The 20,214-nt window shown below is 37.5% G+C and overlaps 1 protein-coding gene across 6 annotated transcripts in view; it reads left to right on the top strand.

Moving 5' to 3' along the window:
- GULP1 (GULP PTB domain containing engulfment adaptor 1) overlaps positions 1-20,214 on the top strand; it is a 147,073-nt gene that overhangs the window by 89,144 nt on the left and 37,715 nt on the right. For all 6 annotated transcript variants that reach the window (XM_042874840.1, XM_042874839.1, XM_042874834.1 and 3 more), the window contains one exon: positions 17,365-17,436. In XM_042874840.1, coding sequence (XP_042730774.1) covers positions 17,365-17,436 — 72 coding nt within the window. The remainder of the gene's footprint in view (positions 1-17,364; positions 17,437-20,214) is intronic.

Raw genomic sequence — 20,214 nt, 5'->3', positions numbered from 1 at the left:
TCTCCAAGCTGAACAAGCCCGATTGCCTCAATCTTTCTACATAAAATAGATGCTCCAGACGCCTGATCATCTTTGTGGCCCACTCTGGACCCTCTCCAACAACTCTGCATCCTTCCTGTACTGGAGGGCTCAGTACAGGGCACAGTACTCCGGATGGGCCCTCACAAGAGCAGAGTCAAGGAGGGACAATCATCTACCTCTCCTTGCTGATCACACCTCTTCTGATGCAGCCCAGAATACTGTTGGCTTTCTGGTTTTTAAGAGCTTACTGCTGGCTCATGCTTTTCATCCAGCAGAACCTCCAAGTTCTTCTCTGCAGAGGGGGTGCTTTCAATGAGTTCTTCTCCCAGACTGTACTCATACCTGGGATTGCCTTGACCCAAATGCGAAACCAACATTCTTGAGATTTTGTTGTGTAAATAATAATTGCAATAATTATTCTATCACTTTTGGTGTAGAAGAGTTTGGAATCTAGGACAGCTCTTCATTGAGATGTTAATCTAACAAGTTCTGGTAGTACAAGACTATATTTCTACACATAATATACACAGAAGGCATGTGTAAGTTCTTTTACGGTAGTAATAGCAACCCTCTTTCAACAGCAGTTCCTCAAAATATGGCATCTACTATTGAATACAGCATCTAATGCCTGTTTCGAAAGAGAACTTTAAGCAGAAGTTATAAAATATGCTTTAAACGTGAGTGTATCACTACCCTCCCCATCAGCTGTCTCAAAGCTGAGCAATTAGACTGAGACAAAGGCTCAAAATCGATACAACTTTGTAACAGCTCCTCTTTAAAATGTTCTCTTACTCTTTAGAAAAAAAATAAGTGTTAATTATAGATCTTGACTACAGAAATATACTTAGAATGCTCAGTTCCTTCAGTTTGTCAGCACAGAAAAGAGCAGACATCACAGGGATAACAGGCACAGAAGTGACTCGAATGTCTGCCCAAGGCAGCTGAACAACACTCAGGTTTGCCCAAATATAATCAACAGATTAAAATTAACAAAAGATAGAGCAGTGTACAAGGAAAAAGGACAGAACTTTCAAAGGCCTTACAGTCAGCAAAGTATGTACGAGTCTCTCTGTATCCTTTTTTTTTTTTTTTTATTTTCTTTCTCTGTTGCTATATTCCTTTGTCTCTCCTTAAGTCTGCTTGGAACTACCAATTAGCCTTCTTAGCATGACCTCCAGGGATTCTTTCTGCACAGTTATATCCCCATGTGAGCTATCAGCTCTGAGAATGTAAGGTTTGCTTAAGTAGACTTTCTAGCCTCTGGACCATCGAGTGAATTGCAGTCTGACGCTTGAACTAATAGGCTGTAGAGTTCAGACATCTGGATTATTGTACCTTTGGGCTAGGTGGCCTTTAACTGCTTATCGATTTTTCTTGCTTTAAATTAAAATCAGGCCTGCGAGTGAATTAACTCCTTCTCTTTTCATCTCCTATTTTTACTTTAAACGTAGCTGTGTTTTTCTGTTTTCTCACCCTTTTTCATGTATTTGTGGAGATGTTTTTTCTTACATCTACTCTTCACTAGAAAAGCATCAGGAAGTTCTCCCAAAATAAACTGGAAAATAAAAATCATAGAAATAGAAGTGGATCATGGAAAACATGAAATTGGCACAACTTTCTGTACAGGAATGTCTGTAAAGGCATAGTCAGTAAAAACCATATATTTAAATCTAAAATAAGACTATAGAAACGTGTCCAAGAGCCAGGCAAAGCAGCTTGTAAAATTTATTCACCACTCTGAAAACAAAAGACCTTATGACATGCTGATCTTCTCTATGAGGGTTCATCATCAAGAAAACACTGAACAAGTTGCTAGCTTCAGTCTGTGACTTTATGAACTCTACCAGATTAATAATGGAAGTGGTCAATAGTGGATTCTGAACTGTGTATGGAGTGTTTGCCTCAGAAATGTCTCTATGTGTTCAGGAAGAGTAAAGCCATCTTGCCTTGTATTAAAAAGCACGCTGAACTTGGAACCTGAGAAAGTTAGCTGCATCGTGCCAGAGGCACCGGTCATTGCCAAGAATCACATTTGCATGAACTAATTTCTAAAGATTTTACATTTTTACTAGAAATTATTGGCCTCTAAGAGGGAGTGGGTGTTGGGCTACAGTGGTGTAAGCCTTCTTTTTTTTTCTGCTGCGTACTTTTTAATAGGCAATTTAGTTATTGTTTTTTTTTTTCCCTGGATCTTTAAGGGAAACAAAATCTAGACAGTTCCTGTAGCTTTACAAGTTGTTTTGATTTTTTTCCTGTAATCTCTCTTAGAAGAGGAAAAATGGGGAAATGAAGAAAACATCAAATCTTGACATGTATAGAGCCAAGAATTTTATTGGAATAAACTATAATTTCTGTCATGAGCTAAAAATGTCCCTAAGGCTTACTTATTGTTGCAGTAATGCTTGTATGTTTTTTAAATGGGATATCCTATAGAGAGAGAGAGAAGGTACTTAGCAAATCACATTAATTGGAGCATTCAGCTGAAATTAGGTGGGATGTAAGTCTTGTCTCTTGCAGAATACAGGATTATTGCTGAAAATCTGCTGAAGTAAAAAATGTGAGGGCTAAGTCAAAATTTAGAGGTGCTATCCGATGTGTGGTATGTGAGGCTTTGAGGAACTGCAAACCATACTCAGAATGGAAAAGCATTTGCCAAAACTGCATGTGCATACTTAATGTTCCAAGCAGTTCCAAGAAATTGGAGACCAGGTAGAGTTATGGGAATTTTGACTTTGTCTGTTTGGTTTTGTTTTTATTAACTGATGTCTGACTGACATAGTATGAGCACTGTTGCTTTGATTAATGTTCAAGTAAATCCTCCTTGCTCCTTCCCCATGTATTTCAGGGGCTTGCAGTCCCCTCCTTTGGGTAACCAGGACAGGGAGGTGGAAAAGCTTGAGACTCAATCGCATGCTTTCTGTTCTCAAAATTTGAGCGTATTCTGTTCATTCTGTAGTAGTTAAAGCTTTTTACTTGTATTTGTTGTTAGAATGGTGTGCTCGAGGAAGAATGTGGTTCAATGTTTTATACTGATTTTTCTCAGTAGCGCTCAGAGGTACTAACAGAAATTGTACTGTGCATTTCCAAGAAGTTATTGTCATTTATTACTGGATCATAAATTCTTTGAAGCTAAGAGGAGCTATCTTTGCATTGTTTGTGCAGCCTCCAGAATAGTGAGGTAGAGCCTCTAGGTGCTACCCTGATCAGTCAGATCAAAGTTCAGAGTAAGAAAGCATCAGAGCACCTTGGAGCTAATGAGCTTAGTTCTCGGAATAATTAGGTAATAATGCAGACATGAGATGGGGGGGGGGGGGGAGAAAGGAAGGACTGAGTTAATACTAGATGTGCTCTGTAAATTTGTCTAAAATCACTGTTCTTAAATCAGATCTCAAATTCTGAATTGTACATCAGTTCCTTGATCTCAAGACTAGAAGCATTCTCAGTGTACTCTTATCAAAAATGTTTGTGGCTATTTTAAAGACTCTAAACCCTTGAACAAAGTATTTTAAGATGCATCGTTTTCTTCTGTTAGACTCAGCTATAATGATTCAGAATAGATTAATTTTATAACTTTGTCACCAGAAGACAGGTCTTTTATTGAAAAGCATAATATTTTTAATGAAAAAAAAATGACAGCCAAGATTATAGTGTTGGATTGATTGCCATTGTAAAATAATTTATAAGGTACTTTCTGGCTCAGTTATGTTTTCTTTGAGTAGTTCATTTGAGATGTTCGGCTCATCTACTGATTAATCTTCAAGTTAGCAGACATCAAGGTCAAGAAGACAGTGGATTAATTTCATACTTTATGCTGGCAGGTTGAATCAGTCATTATTAAACATTTTTGTGGTTACTAAAATAATTTTCTAATTAAAAATCCTTTCCCTGTAATCTGTGTTGTAGAGAAGAAAAATATTTTCTGTGTTTAGACAATGGCTTGCAAATTTGTTTCACATGGCTATGGGAATGGTGGATTTAAAAGGGAATGCTGTATTTTGAAATAAATAGCCCCAATCCCAGCTATTCTTTTTTAATTTGAAAAACTATTAGTTACTGATACTCTTGAAGCTACTAAAGGCCAAATGTTGAGTAATAGTGATCAACTGTACGTAGGTTTCCTAGCTAGCTTTAATATAAGATCATGCAAAGAAAAGATTCTTTTCTAAGAAACAGGTGTATAGAAAAAGAACAACAATCGACTCCGAGAAGAAAGCATTTTGGGTACAACCAGGAAAAAACGGAAAATGCAGTGCAGTAAAAGGAATCAAAGAAAATCAGTGCTATCTTCACTGTTGCTTTTCTTTTTCAACAAGATACGCACTTCATTTAAGGATTTGTTTTCCTCAAGCTTCAGATTTAATGCAGTTTGGGGGGTCAAATTTATTACTCTGCTTTGTCACCTTTGCTTTCCTCTGCTCGAGGAGTTTCTCCCTCTTTAACTCCCACATATGTGCAGCTCACCTGATTTCAACTTGGCTACCCCAGTGAATTATCCTCTGAAACTGGAGGGTGTTCTGCGACTGTAGTAACTCAGGAAGATGCCAGATGTCATTTGAATAAGATTAACTTTTAACATAGTAGATGTAACTCAGGAAGTGTATGTTAGGAAAAGAGGAGAGAAGGACATTTTTTAGTGGAAAATGTTTTTGTTCGTTCTTCCCTGGCCTCTCTTTTGTCAAAGTACTGCATTTGAATTTAATTTGTATGCATTTATTTAGGCACATCTGTATAGATTATTCACGTGTGTATGAATTACACCTTACTACTGACTCAGCTTTGCTCCCCATCAAAGTTGTTCTCAGAAAATGTTTGGCGCATTCTTTTTTCAAATATGGTGGTTTTCAGAATCTGCTGTCAGAACTACTGTGTAGAAAATAAAAACAAAGCAACAATTCCAAAACCTAGCTAAAGCTAATTCTCACTTTATGTTACTGTCCTTCAGTATACCTTGTTACGTGCACCTCTGCCATGTCTGTTACCTCCTGCACGGAGTACTTGTTACGCAAATTAGATTTATAATACTAGAACATAAAGAGCAGGTAATCTGTGGTAACAAAAGTTAAACAGATGTTCAGATTATGTTCAAAATTTTTGTCGCATGAAATAATTCTTTTAAGCTTCCAGTATGTTAAAATGAAAGCTCAGCTCTGCATGTTCATTATCCTTTTTGCAGAGTAGTTAATTTCTGGTGTAGTGCTTGTTCTCCATTTGACAGCCAAGTGTTAATGTGAAACAAGAATTGAAATAAGAGTAATTCACTGTAATCAGTGATACTGTAAGGCTCACAGCATCGCAACTCCTAAATTAGAGAAGCTGCAATGTCCTTAAAATTGGCATCTTCATATTTCAGAGAAAGCTGGAAAACAACTTCAATAAACTGAGAGTACTGGACAATAGTTCCTTGTTCCTATTACTGAGACCGTGTTTGAATGAGAGTAATGTTCCTGACTGTAACTTTTTTGTTTTATCCCACAAGGAATTCCTGTTTCTGTGTTTATATTGTCGCTGCATGTTGCCATGGCAAGAGTGTGATACTGCAACTTCAGCATTAGCATTCTAGTGAAGGACAAAAGAGGCAGAAATGAGTTTAGAGAAAAGTAAACTTGGTTCGCAACATGGAAAATGTGTGTGGAGTTCTGCTTTTTGTAAGATGTGAATATTTTTCAATACTGCAGAGTAACTTCCATACTTATATTTCTCTTATTAATGTTTTAGACGTTTGTACATAGAAATCAATTACAATTTCTTCCACAGCTTTTATAGTTGATTTATGTTGAGCAACGGCTCTAATGATTTTGTCTCTCGGTTCCAGACCGAAGAAATCATTGCCAGCTGAGCACTCAGAATTGCACAATCTCACCTTGGAAAGGCCCATGAAAACTCCTATTTTTTCTCATACAAGTTGTTTTGAAGGGAAAGAATGTGAAGCCTGTTTTTCTCCAAATGCATTCCTAACACTGAAATCATCTGAGAAATATCTATAAAGGAACAACTGCTCTGTGAATGACATTGTGACCTCTTTGTTCATGTAGCTCAGAGGTGCTCCCTTAGTTCAGCAACCTTACTTTAACAAAGTAGTGAGTTAGTCAAAGTATTCAAAATTTTAGCTTCGTCTTATTTATAAAGCAGATAGTTGCTGCCAGTCTAAAAACTAGGATTTGTTTAGTTATCAAGTACCTCAAAACGTGTCTCGTTTCTTTATCAGTGATTTTTGTCAGCTCAGGTCAACTTTTATTATTTGTAGGGAGGTTTTATTAGCTTGAACATTTGCAACAGTAACAGAATCAGCAGGACAGATGGAGCATGACTATTGTAGGTTCAAGCTTTAACTTGCTTTATTTTGTGGGGGGGGGGGAAAAGAAGTTAGATTGCTTCTGGAATGTGAAAACAGCAGACCAGAACATGGTACAGTTTGAGGAACAGTGATGTTATGAAAACAGTCAGATTGATACTTAAGGCAAAGCAGAGCCAAAAACTAGGGCAGCAGTTTTGCATGTTGTACTTGGGTGTTATGTTGATAACTCCTGGGGAAGTGGCTGTGAGAAGACCAGTGTTTGGTATCTTCATGGTGCTGTTGCTTTAATGGCAGCTCTGTGCTAGATTGTGAGCTTCTGTGCATTTTGGGTTTAGTAAGGGTATTTTTTGGGGGTGGGATGTGTTGCAGGGTGTACCTCCTCTATTAACTTTATGACAGTGAGGAAATGAACTGTAATCAGAATTTGGGTAGGGTAGCAGTGTTGTGTGAGTAGTAATAAAGAAAACATATCTTCATGCTGCAGTGTGGTTACCTCTAGAGTGGCCTGTGTTGCTGCCCAGCATTCACAGGGATTAAGTCGGGATTAAAGGAAAAGTAGTCTTAAGGTTGTAGCAGTTCATGTGACATCTTTGCAAAGGAATCTGTAGATGTAAACCTGTTTGTACTGCTTCAGTACACCTGAGTGGAATATAGAAACTGCTGAAGTAGTGTTTTGCTGTTGATTCTATTAAATCACTTTACTGTTATCTCCTTTATAAAAAAATGAAAAAGGAGGAGTCAGCTTCGTTACATTAAGGCATATTTGCCCAATCCAAGAGCTGTGTGGGGTCACAGAAAGCTAGTAATGTTGGCCACACAAGAACGTAGAAGTTTAACATTATTTTGTAATTATTTTTTTTTCAGCAAAACTTTTTATGAGTCAGTTGCACATGGATTGAATATGGACTGAGTAGGTGATGATGGAATGCTGCAGAGGGCAGAGCACAGTGCAGTGTAAATCCAGTTTCCATGTCCACCACATACAGTCAAATCAAAACTGACCCATCTTACGCTTTGCATGTGCCTGTACCCCTAGGCATGTAAAACAAAATGGTTGCTGACAGTAATAATATAAGAATACCTACAAATGTATGTGCCTGTGAAGACACGTTTGTTTTTTTTTGTTAGGCAGATGTGTAAGTTTTCATATTTAACTATTAACCTTAGGCTTGTGTTATTTCACAAAATATTATAAGGTAAGTTAACATGCTCATGTTAAAAAGCATGTTCAGAAAAACAAGGTCAAACTAATTTTAGAGATTTTTGCCTCCTTTATTTCCTGCTTTAGTAAAAAATGTATATGAAAATAGAAATTCTGTTACTTACATACATGAACTATATTATGTGTTTTATATGTGACCCAAGACAATTCCCTTTCACTCAGTGCAGCCCTGGGAAGCCAAAAGGCTGGATATGCATATATTAAGTTACTTGAAAATATCTAGGATGTGGTGAAACAACAACAGTAAATATTGAGTGCTGAGTCTGACTTTATTACTTTCATTAAAAAAAAAAAAAGGACAGTTGAGTCAAATCCAATTCCTGTGGTGCAGAACTAACTTTACTGTCTAATTATGGGCTTGTAAAGCTGAAAATCTGTCTGCTTTTTTTATTGTGTTCTTCTGAAGCTGAACATTTGAAACTTGAAATAGTGAATATGAATTATTGTAGGTGGATTCCTTTAGTCAAGGTAGATTTTTCTAGAAACAGAAAGAGATGATAATACTTCTGCCCTGGCAACAATCCACTGAAGAATATGAATCTTCTAAGTAGAGGTATTCTCTAGCACTATTTTGTGTTGTTTTTTTTTTTTTTTTGACTGAGTATCAGAGGCTTCAGGTTCTGAAAGAAAATGCTAAGTTTTGTAATTAGTCCAGTTTTCCTTGCTTGAATACGTGGTTAACTCATGTAATAATTCCTGTGAGTGTATAAGTGCCCTTCCCTGTGCATTCACATAAACAGTTGTAATCTGCTTGAATAATCACCTTCACTGAATGTCTGTTCACTAGTGATAACTCTTACAGGAATCAAAAGATACTGTGATACAAGATAACCAGCATGGATTCACTAAGGGAAAGTCATGTCTCGCCAACCTCCCAGCCGTATATTATGGCCTAGCTGCATCAGTAGACAAGGGAGGAGCCACTGATGTCATCTGTCTGGACTTCAGTAACTACTTAGACATGGTTCCCTATAACATGCTTCTTTCCAGATTAGAAAGATATGCATTTGATAGGCAGATCATTGGATGGATGAGGATCTGGTTGCAAGATTGTACCCAGAGGGTAAGAGGTCAATGACTCAGTGTGTGAATGAAGATCAGTGATGAGTGGTGTCCCTCACAGGTCAGTACTGACACTGATGCTCTTCAATATCTTCATCAGTGATATTAACAGGGGGGTTGAGTGTATTCTCAGCACATTTGTGGATGACACTAGGCTGTGTGGTGCAAACAACATCCTCAAGTGATGAGATGCCATTCAAAGAAACATAAGCAAGCTGAGCACTGGGCCCAGGAGAACCTCATGAGGTTCAATAAATCCAAGTGCAAGGTCTTGCACCTGGGTTGTGGCCAACCGTGCTATCAGTACAAGCTGGGGGATGTAAGGATGGAGCATGGCCCTTCAAAAAACAATATAAACAAACAAACAAACAAAAAAAGAAGCTTGGGGAGTACTGGTGGATGCGAAGCTGGACATCAGCCAGCACTGTGCCTTCACAGTCCAGAAAGTCAACTGTATGCTGGGCTGCATCGAAAGAAGTGTGGCTGGCAGGTCAAGGTGGGGGTTCCTGCCCCTTTGCTCTGTGCTGGTGAGATTTCATTTGGAAAATTGTGTCCACATGTAGAGTTCTCAGGACAGGAGAGACATCAGTTTGATGGAGCATGTCCAGAGGAAGGTCCCAAAAAAGATTCAGGGAATGAAATACTTTTTCTCTGAAGAAAGTCTAAGAGAGCCGGGGGGGGGGGGGAGGGGGAAGAAAAAAGGCTCCAGGGAGACCAGAGAGAAGCCTTTCAATATCTAAAGGGGGCCTGTAAAAAAAGAAGTGGACAGGCTCTTTACACAGCTTGTTGTTGCAGGGAAAAGGGACATGTTTTTAAAAGAGGGAAGAAATAGACTGAATAGAAGGAAAAAGGTATTCACAATAAGAGTAGTAGAGCATATGATCAGGTTGCCCAGAGATGTAGTAAATGCCTTATCCCTGGAGACATTCTAAGTCAGGCTGGACAGGGCTGTGAGCACCTGTTCTACCTGCATGTGTCCCGGTTCCTTGCAGGGAAATTGGGCTAGATGGCCTTTATCAGTCTTTTCCTACTCAAAGGATTCTGTGATTCAGAGTTGATGGTTTTTTTAGTTCTCGGGGCTCAGGACCTAATAGGAGTGTAATGTTAGAGGATTGTAGCAGGTGGTGAGGATGTTAAGTATCTATAGCCAGAGCTGCCTTGGTCATTTGTAGTCGAGTCACAATTAAGTGTTGGAACTTTTTATTCTTATTATATTATTATAATATGCAAAATTTTTAATTTTTAACTTCTCTATTTTATCCACTCTCTAAGCAAAGGATTCTTACATGTAGTGGATGTAGAATATACAAAGAAGGAATGCTGTCAAGAAAATGTGTTCTAGTCACAGCTGGCGAATATGTGACAGATTCTTTTTCTCTAGAGTTAAATTTGGTCATGCTCCTTTCTTCCCCTTCATTTTCTTCCCTGAACTTTTTCCTTTCATGCCAAATATTCTCTCTGATTTGTATATTTCATTTTGTTTATGTATCAGCAGCTGTGGGAAGTACACATATGATGAAAAGTAAAACAGGCCTTCAAGGAAATAATTTCTGCATGCTTAAAATCTTCCTCTTTCAGCACTTTTCTCATACGTCAACAGCTTCATGAACATTTTCTAAAAATTACTTGAGCTTACACTTTTTTTTTTCTCAAACCTGGAGTACCAATCAGGCATGTTCCTATGACCATGCCTGTGTCCCCCCGCTGGGTACTAAATGCTCTCATAGGGCAGCGTTGAGTTTTTCCAGCTCATAGGTATGCAAGGAAGTGCCACAGAGCTGCTTTTTCCTTTTCCAGTTGTTTGAGGAGGCAGCAAGACTGCCTGTAGCTGTGTTTATTCTCAGTTTGCCTGTAGCTAAGAGCCAGGTAGCTGCTGGGTGGCTGATAACAGTGTGTGCTGTGGGATTGCAGTGTACAGGGCCCCCCCCCCCCCCCTCCTGCTCTGTGATAATCTTCAGATTCAGCCTGACAGCTCTGCAGGGCATGGTACATTTTGAGATGCCCTTCTGAAATGCTATGTAGAGATTGATGGACTGAAAAATACCAAATGTTTTTCTTGTTTGTTTGTTATTTTCTGTAGTAACAGTCCTGACAAGATAAGCTTTTTACTTTCTCTGCTTTCTTTCTCTACTCCATCCTGCTTTTATCTTCCATGTGGGGGTGCTTGCTGTGCTTCTTTATATTGTTTTACCTTTGAGATTAGATGTTTTTATGCAGAGAATATCTCTGGTACTGTGTTGCAATCTGATTTTGTTTCAATCTGTCCTCGTTGGTAGCTTTACCAGCACATTATCGATGATTCTGTGGAGAAGGTCTGTTTGGATCTCTTAGAAATTTTTTCCTGTGTATTCTTCTGAATTTCTGCTTACAAGCAAGCTGGTTAATATAAATTTATGCTCCTACTGCATTCTGTGTGCTTGTTAGTTTTTCCCGTCTGGCTATGGATTAAAATGTAGTGGCACTTGAGGAGTGTGACCTTGTGTAATTATTCATATTATTTTGCCTTTAAAATTATACCAAGCTAGATTTACCTAGCTTGGACCAAGTTAAAAGATTCTTCTTAGTGAATGGCTATGTGATGTCTCATCACATCCAACTGTAGGTTATAATTGGGTGAAGTTAAGATTAGGACTGCTGTATGTCCTCACTTCCTCTGCCACCTTTACTGGCGTATCTCTACGTGTTTCTATCTCCAGCCACTCTGGTTCCTGCTGAGAACCACATCTGTGCTTGCTGAGGCATTCTGTAGGATCATACACAAGTGTCTGTGTTCTGTAGGTCCCTCAGCTGAGCTGTTCAAGGACCTGGGAAACTGTACTGATGAAGTTCAGTTATTTGTTTGTTAGTCATTCCAATGGATTTGTAGACTTGATTATCAGTAACGTTATTTAGTAGAAGATTCATAGTTATTGCACTTGCAGCAAACAAAAGAAAATTAAACAAATGTAACTTGTTGGTTTAAGCAACCAGAAAGATGGCTTTAAATGAAGCACAGCATGTTTTACATCGCTGCATCTGGAAGATTCTTTAGTTAAGGTTTATCTGATCCTTTTATGGCCATTTCTTTAATGCTGTCTTCATTAAAGGTTCAGTAGCTTATCAAATATTTTTAGATTTCTTTATATTTTACTTACTGTAAGTATTTTCACCTGTATTTTCTCACTTGTTTTTGGCTTAACTCTTGTGATGGATGCAATACCTGGTCATATTTGATTTCCATTAAAAAGCACTTATTTAACATGCACTCGTTTCTTTTTTGCAAATGGTACTAGAGCACTCCCTCACTCCCTCAGACAAATGACAAAATTATTTTTCCTCTGTTGGAGCCACCAACATTTGTGCCTAACGTTATGCGTCAAGTTGGGGCCATTCAGTGAATGTACTGATGTCTAGGGCACATTCTTCCATGCTCTCATGCAGTCAGTTTGATTTCTGCTCTCATCTGAGCATTAGTCGAGCCTGAGACAGATGTTTGTTTTTAAGGTGTTGAGCTAAGGTGATATATGGCTGCTCAATAGCTTACTTTATAAACAGCAAACATGAATGACGGAAGAACAAGCCTCAGTATGTTTTAGAGAAGCGCAGCTCCCCTGAAGGCTGAAATCCAAACATTTCTGTACTCTAGAAAAAACTCTGTACTTTGTAGAGAACCAAAGAAGCTGTTACAAATGGTGGGTTTGACTGTAGGGAATGGGAAAAGAAGGAAGTCAGAATAGAGTTGTGCCTATGCTGTGTGCTTCTGTTTGACAGTAAAGGCGTGCGTATTCAAGGCCGAATAAACAATCCTCCTGTCTTCAGATATGATTAACAGCTTAGACATATGATTGTATGTTTTCTGGGTAGATTCAGAACTGGTCCCCCTGCTCCGTCATCCTGTTTTTTATTGTATACTGTCATTCTGCTGCTATCAGAATGTGTGTGCATTTGCCTTCTTTTTGTCGGTAAATCAACATCCCTACGACTTGTGCTGTAAGGAAGGCAATTTGTCAAACCTTAGCAGCAGGTATCCCATACTTTGCCTTGCTTTTTTTCATTTTCTTTGGCAAGTTCTTTTTTTCATGTAACTGCATCTAAATCTATATAAGAATTTTTTCATGTTCAAGGTTCTTTATGGTCATAAAGAAATGTGTCACTCTGAAAGACTGATTTTTTTGTTTTAAAGGTTGAAATAGGATGACAGAAGAAAACAGTTGTGTTCTTCTTTTATTGTTAAAATATCCTACACTGCTCCCTACTGGAAGAGTGGAATTCTATGTTTAATATTCGAAACTGCACCTAAAACGTAGTCTTTTTTTTATTTATTTAATGATATTTTTGACTTGGAAAAGATGACTTTTCCTGAGGGTGAATTTGTCCCCTTAAAATTCTGAGGAAAAACACCAGGATAGAATTTCTATGAACTAACATTGAAATGAGTTGCCAAAACCTAATCTGATTTTGAATTACTGGAGTGTATCGTATGAATGGCAAACCAACAAACAAACAGAAAAACCACCTGAGATGGCCTTATTAATAGCTATTCTTTTTCGTAGTGTATTCAACCAACTTGCAATTTCTAAAGCATTTATAATGCTTTCACCATGAAATTGGACTAACGCGTTCTATGATTCTAAGTCTTGCTTGAGTTAAATGCATAATAAAATTTTCTTTTCAGCTCTGTGCAGAAGGAGTTATTGCTCACAAGGGGTCTGTTTCTGAAACTTGCTGTGTAAGAAAGTCCATCTGGCAGTCACAGGGTGGAATTAATCTCTCAGTTGCTGTCAATTATAAAAGTTCTGTTGATTCTAATATGATGAAAGAGACCCTGGTAATTCTCCACAGCTGCACTATCTAGCAAATCTTAGCACGTGGAACAAGCACATCTGGTCCTCTGCTGATATTAAATTAGAATTTGATCTGAGGTATTTGTCTTGTATATCACTGTTCAACAGCTCACTTTCTTAATAGCAAACATAAATGAGAGAAGGACAACCTTTAATATTCAAGTGAAAAAAATGCGTTAAATTGTGTGTTAAGATCTGTTGACATCATAGAAGTTATTTCTGACTATAGATTGCTGCAAGTGAGATCAGAATAAGCATCACTTTAGAAACAGCCTTTCATCAGTGTTGTGGGGAATGTGTTTGGAAGAATGGCAGACTGCAATGAAAAAAATCATTTGGGAATGAAATTGCACTGATTTGCTGTATATTTATGCAGAGCATTAGATGTCATCAACTTTAAACTTCTTTGAGTATCCAAAAGAAACTTAGTGTGGTTCTGGTGAAACTTCTTGTTAGCGCTGACCTCAGTAATTCAGAAGTACTGACAAAGTTGAGTCTGGTGGCACACTCAACTTAAGCTGTTCTCTTTGAATTAGCTTATTATCCACAGAGAACACCGAATTCAAGAAACAGCTCTTACTAGTTGTAGGGAGGAGACGTTTCTAACGTAACCAAATGTAAGTATTTTTAATCTGCGTTATGTATTCGATGTTAATGAATGTTTAAGAAAGTAACACGCTTATTAAATTGCACATGGTGTTAACACTGAAAGATCTAAAGGAGATCTACTCCCTGATCTTCTCTTTAACCTTTCACTGTGCTAAGTGGAAGAGCAGCTTGGCTTCTAGGACAGTTACAGCTTGTGGTGTGTGTTTGTTCCTTGTCAGCTGGCTCTGCAGTAGGAGGGGACATGAAGTGATCAAAGCAATAGCTGACTTCACAAGTTTCTCCTCTTTCTTTTTTTCTGCCTCAGTACCACTTTCTGAAGGACCCTTATATTGAAAATGGAATTCTTGAATTTATCGATTTTTGTTTTCAGGTTTCTGCTGCAGTACTTCTTTTACATTGAATGCTCATGTTCTGAGTATCACACTGTGCTGGATTCCTGCTATAACGTATTAATAGTTTTCTCTTCGTGTTTGTGTGAAATGTGGGGAGAAAAGTCTGCTGAAAAGATGATAAAGAAATGGATGTCTCCCACTTTTATGAGCATGGTGAATTAGTTCTTCATTATTTACAAGTCCCAGAGGACAAAGGGCATCTGGTATGTTAGGGATTGCACAAATACGTAGGGCTTCATTCCATTAAGCTCTTCTTTTAAACTTTCTATTTTGCAAACATATTTGCATTTGCTGAACTTAATTATTACAAGTAACACCATAAAAATTGGGGCTTAATAGTAAACAAAATGCAGGGATTTGCCCCATGTAGAAAATGTGCAAAGCGGATAAAAGTTGTAAAATTGTGTTAATTTTTTGCCCTAAAATAAACAAGTCTATAATATATATATATATATATATATATATATATATATATATATATATTTAAATATTCAAATTTTTGCTCTAAGTTTGTTTTTCTCTTGATTAGTGTGTCTTAATAAATAGAGAGAGAGAAAGTTTATGGAGGCTAAATGTATGAACTGTTATATACAGATATATAAACAGTCTAAAATTTGAACTGAACTGAATATGAAATGGAGCTGCAGTTAACAGACATACAAACATATGTATCAGATAGAATATAACCCGTAGCATGCATGTGTCATTATCTCTGAGTGATACTGACACCTATGCTACAATTATCCTTTTTATTTATAGATAAAACGCATCTTGCTTCTTTTTCCTAAATTGAGTAGTCTGTTCCATGTAAACTGTAATTCCATCCCATCCAAATCAAATTGCTGAGAGGAAAAAAAATTCAGTAGTGATGCTTAAACATCAAAACAGATGCCCATCTGGAAGATGGTCCATGTTCCATAAATATTGATATAAATACTTCTATGTTTCTATATACATCAAGTCTTGGGTTATTGGTTTTGTAATATTTTTATCAAATTTAATTCATATATATGTTGGAGGCGTTATCAATCATATCAATGTGTGCTTTCAGCAATTTCTCTCCACACTTGGCTGCATACATTACCTCCCCCACTTCCCCCCACCCCCCTGCAATCAGGAAAGAGAGAGATGCAAGGCAGCTGCCTGGCTTCTGGAAGCACACTCCGCACAATCCCAGCAAGGCCTGTCTTGAATGTCTGCTGGGGGGAGCACCAGTCTGCTTCCTTTGGTGGCTCTCCTGGCACTGCAAGTTTTCAAATCCTCCAAAGAGGAGCAAGCTGAAACATGCCCAGCCATTTTCAACTCCCTGCAGTTAGCTGCGATTCAGCTGAGCCTTTTCCGTATTTGCATCTGTTGTCTCCTATTTTTATGCAGGAGTTTTGCAATGTATATAGCATACCATTTCCTCGCTCTCAATTAGTCACAAATCATACTGTAATTATGGTGATGTGTAAGATGATATATCAGTGTTGTGCTAAGCATGTGTGTAGATGTTTGGTATTGCCAGAATTGCTCTTAGATTCTCATGTGTCCTTATTTATTTTGTCTTTTTTTTTTTTTTTTTTTTGCTTTACATTAGTGCTATTATTATTTAAACATACAAACGTTCACTCATCTTTCCCTTTCTGTCTGTTACATGTAGTAGTATCTATATCGTCCAGGAATCATTATTGCATTTTCTGCAGCTGTCACCAGGGAACAACACATCCTTTATTAAAGTGTGGGGAGTTGCTATACAAAAGACATCAAATCAATAACAAAGGTTTCTGCTTTATTATCAGGAAGCCACGGACTCCTAGGTAGGGAATTGCAATAGCAGAGATCATTGAAAGTGTTTGTGCCTGGATTACAGTGTTTTGATTTGTGTTCAAGGTGACACAACACATTTCAGAATCAGTAGCAGGTTTGTAATGAGATCTGAACATTCACAGAGCTGCAAAGTTTCTTTGCTGGCATACAGCTTGAGCATGTCGAAATGTTAAAAACTTTCAAGATGATATAGAAAACATCTGTAGTTTCACAAACTTAAGTTGCTCTCTAAACTGTAAAGACTTAATAATTTTAGATACCTTCATGCATCACATTCTGCATAGAGGTTTGTGTACTTCAGAGATGAGTGTAAATTTGTACTTTTTTGCTAGTGTTATATTGGCATGTTGCAGGTATATGGTGTGACTAAGCCAACTGGACCTCAGTATGGAAATCAACCAGGTGATTCATAATTAACTTATCACACAAACAAATGTGGTTTTGGCCGGATTTTCAAACCTTTCATGAAGTTTAGTAGAAATGAGCAAAACTGTACTGAATTATTTAAAGGAATTTCAGTATACGAATGAAGAAGTGGTGATGTCCCTTAGAAATATGATTTGTGCGTCGACAGGTATATACTTGGTTTGTGATAAAATCTACTAATCTAACTTAGGAAAAAACAATTCTTTGAGTCTGAGCCTTGCTTTTCATCAGTTAAATTCTGCTTCCTTTAAACCTATGAAGTTCCTGTACCAAGAAGCTGTAAGAGCAGACTGGGGTCTTTTTACTTTCTTGTACTGCAGTGTATCGGTTTTAGTAACCTGGTTCAAACCATTGGCCTATTTTGATCAGTAAGAACTATCTTGCATCCTTGGTTTTTGTAGGATTACACGGTTTACCAAACCAACAGTTTCACTTAAGTTGCTTCAAGTTGCTTAACCTGTAGTTCAGGACTTCTATAAGGTCAAGTTAAAATGGTTTTAAAAGCTATTTGAAACTCTTATACTCATCTAATCAGAATTTGATTCTTGTTATACTCTTGATTATAAATAGCTATGTGTAAATATGCTATAAGCTATTGAAATGGTTGTCCTTCCAAAATATTACTTGGAAATTGTTGGAAAATATGATTGCTTAAGTTAGGCCTTTCAATGCCTAACTTATTTCTCACAATTATACTCTCTTCAGTTTCTTGGCAGTACAGAAGTGGAGCAGCCCAAAGGCACAGAAGTTGTAAGAGATGCTGTTAGAAAGTTAAAGGTAAGGAACCATGAAATACAACTAGAATATATTCTTACCTTATTTGCGTAGACAAGGCACTTTTGGTACTGTTAGATAAATTAATATGTTCTGAAAGCAGCTGCTTTTACTGGTATGAAGGCAGTTCACTATTGTGTCCATGTTACCAGAGGTACTAATATTTAATTCTCGTGTATTACAAGATTATAGTATAAATGGTGTGTATCTTAACACGTGATGCTTGTTCATTGGAAATTCTAGAGCTTCCTAAATCGTAATCTAGGTAGCAATAGTTTGTTTTAGCTGCCGTTCTTCCACAGTGGCTATTGAAAACTTCCAATTAAGCTCATCAGATGTGTCACCAGAGAACTTCCTTGACCAAATAAGTAGTGGTTTCAGTAATGTCTGTCCTGCATTTTTCTGAGCCAAGCAATGCTTCCTGTGAGCTGCGGTGAGGTGATGTTTGTGTTACAGCACATGGAGTACACATGTAAGTTAAGCCTTTGGTGCCCAAAACCAGCAGTGTGAATGTGCTACCAAGACATAAGTGAGCTGTGGTGGGTCTGTGGGTACTGGTTATTCCTCACTGCTCTTCATCTGAAACTCGTTTGTTTCTGTGCAGAGTGACTGTAAGTCTGGTGGTGAAGGTTTGGGACACTGATGTGAGTGCTGGTCACCCTCCAGCTGTGCTAACTGGTGATATGATTGGAAATAGACTTGTTGTGAAAAGAAAAGTGGGTACAAACTAAGCTACATGTGTTCACGACAAGGGACATTACTGCCTTGTTCTCTAGGTCTTTGTTTCGTTGGAAAGGTTTGTGTCCACTGACTCCATCCATGTGCTGGTTATACTGTTATGAGGCTGAGAAAATCAGATAGGTACAATTCCTTTTTGATTATATTCTGGGGCACTGAGGGACTTGACAGACAAGCAGAATTTATCAATGAAGAAATGACCAAAGAGAGAAATAGGAAAATTGTGTTCATGATGTGCTAATATTCTTTGGTTTAATCCATAACGTAGTAACACTTGCTGTTACAGACTTGCTGAGGGTTAAAAACTGATAATGCAACCTTCATTTCACTGGTAGAGACAGCTAATGTGCTTTAAAGCACTTTACATACTATGAGTTGTGGTGGGAAATGCTGATGTGATTTATCTGTCAGTTGACCTCACAGCAGAATTGAACTGTTTTGTGCTTAGCTTCTTAATGCTACTGGAACATTGTTTTTCTTAGCTGTAAAAAGTGTTTCTATAATGTAAAAAGTTATTTCCGTAACTTTCTGAAGAATTTTCAGTGTTTCTTTAAACAGAAGTCTTCTGAAGTGAAAGGAAAATTTTGAGAATCAATATTGAAAAACTTGGGTTTTGTGTGTAATTACTATGATAATAAAAGTAACAGAGCAAAGAGGGCATGAAACAGACTTCAGGTAGTTGAACTCTTAAGGATGAGGGTTCCCTTGAACAAGTTTTGTTTTTTTTCTACAGGACTGATTAGTAACTATGTTTTGCTCTACCAAAAAACTACAGGTGCCTTTAAATACTCGGTCGGTCAGTGCCTAGTGTTTAATGTCAAAAAAGGTGGCTGCGGTTTGTCAGAGGTGATAAGGTAGTTGCTCTCCCGTGCAAGTGTATGTAGGTATGATCTTTTTTTGACACCTGCAGCATGATTATATGGATTGTTTTCAATCACAGGGTTGTTAATTGTTCATCACAGTTAGTATTTAATGAAAATTATTGCTTATTAAAATTATTCTCCTTTAACATATGGGGCCATTTTTACAACTGGAATGCATTGGGCTACTGATAATTTAGGTATTATTATTGCAAGCTATTTTTCATCACATTATCCAACTATGGGGGAACACAGATCTGACATGCAGCTTTACTTCAAATGAGAAAGCCTCAGTTCATACAGAACAAAGAATTTTTCACTTCATAGCAGAATTTTGTCCAAGACTAGCACGCAACTCTGCAAACTTGCTTTTACCAGCAGGTGGAGCTAACGTCCCACAGTAAAAGATAAAGTCGAAGGAAATCGCTTGACGTTTCATTCGACTTCTTGTATCCCGAGTACTACTGTTCATACTTCCTAAACGCTTTCTGATTTTGGTTGGTCAGTTGCAGTTTTGTATAACAGTTGTTTGAAGCATCTATATTTAATTTTCCTAGGTTATCCAATGAGTTTTTTGTTTTCTGGTCAGTTTTTTCCCTTGTTTTCAAATTTCTTGTGACTGCTGCAGGATGAATAATAAATTTGGACTTCACTACTTTCATTTCTAAGATAAAGCAAATTGTTCTCATAATTTATTACAAACATTTTTTCTTTCCGGTTTTCTAATTACAATAATTTCTAGAATGAATTAAACTTAGAGAAATGTTAGCAAGTTGTTGGATCAACATGCTTGTATTCAAATGTGTGAATGATGTCAAGTCACGCTTCATAAAATGAAAGGTCAATTCTTTTCATTAATGAAGGCTATAATGTTTAATTGAGACTGTAGAAATGAATTTCAGCTTTCTCAAAATGTTTAAGTGTTGCCAGAGATGAGAAGATTGCAAGTTCAGCATAACAAATGGAAAGGATGGTATAACCAGACCTGTGTAAGAAAGTAATTTGGAATAGCCTTTGGGAGCAACCAGGACTAAAAGCTTGTTTACACTGTTTCTCCATGACTTCCCTTAAAAGGTCCAACCTTGATGCTGTTCTCTTTTATTCACTTTCTAGCTCAGTCTCCCCTTTCTCCTCCTTTTTTTTTTTTTCTCTCCTGTAAATGAAGATGAGAGATAATGTCAGT

This window comes from Lagopus leucura, unplaced genomic scaffold (assembly GCF_019238085.1).
Source record: "Lagopus leucura isolate 7727_CA_CO unplaced genomic scaffold, USGS_WTPT01 Super-Scaffold_100012, whole genome shotgun sequence".
In the NCBI taxonomy this organism is placed as follows: domain Eukaryota; kingdom Metazoa; phylum Chordata; class Aves; order Galliformes; family Phasianidae; genus Lagopus; species Lagopus leucura.
Note: the sequence above shows the minus strand (reverse complement) of the source record. Positions and strands in the feature narration are given on the sequence as shown.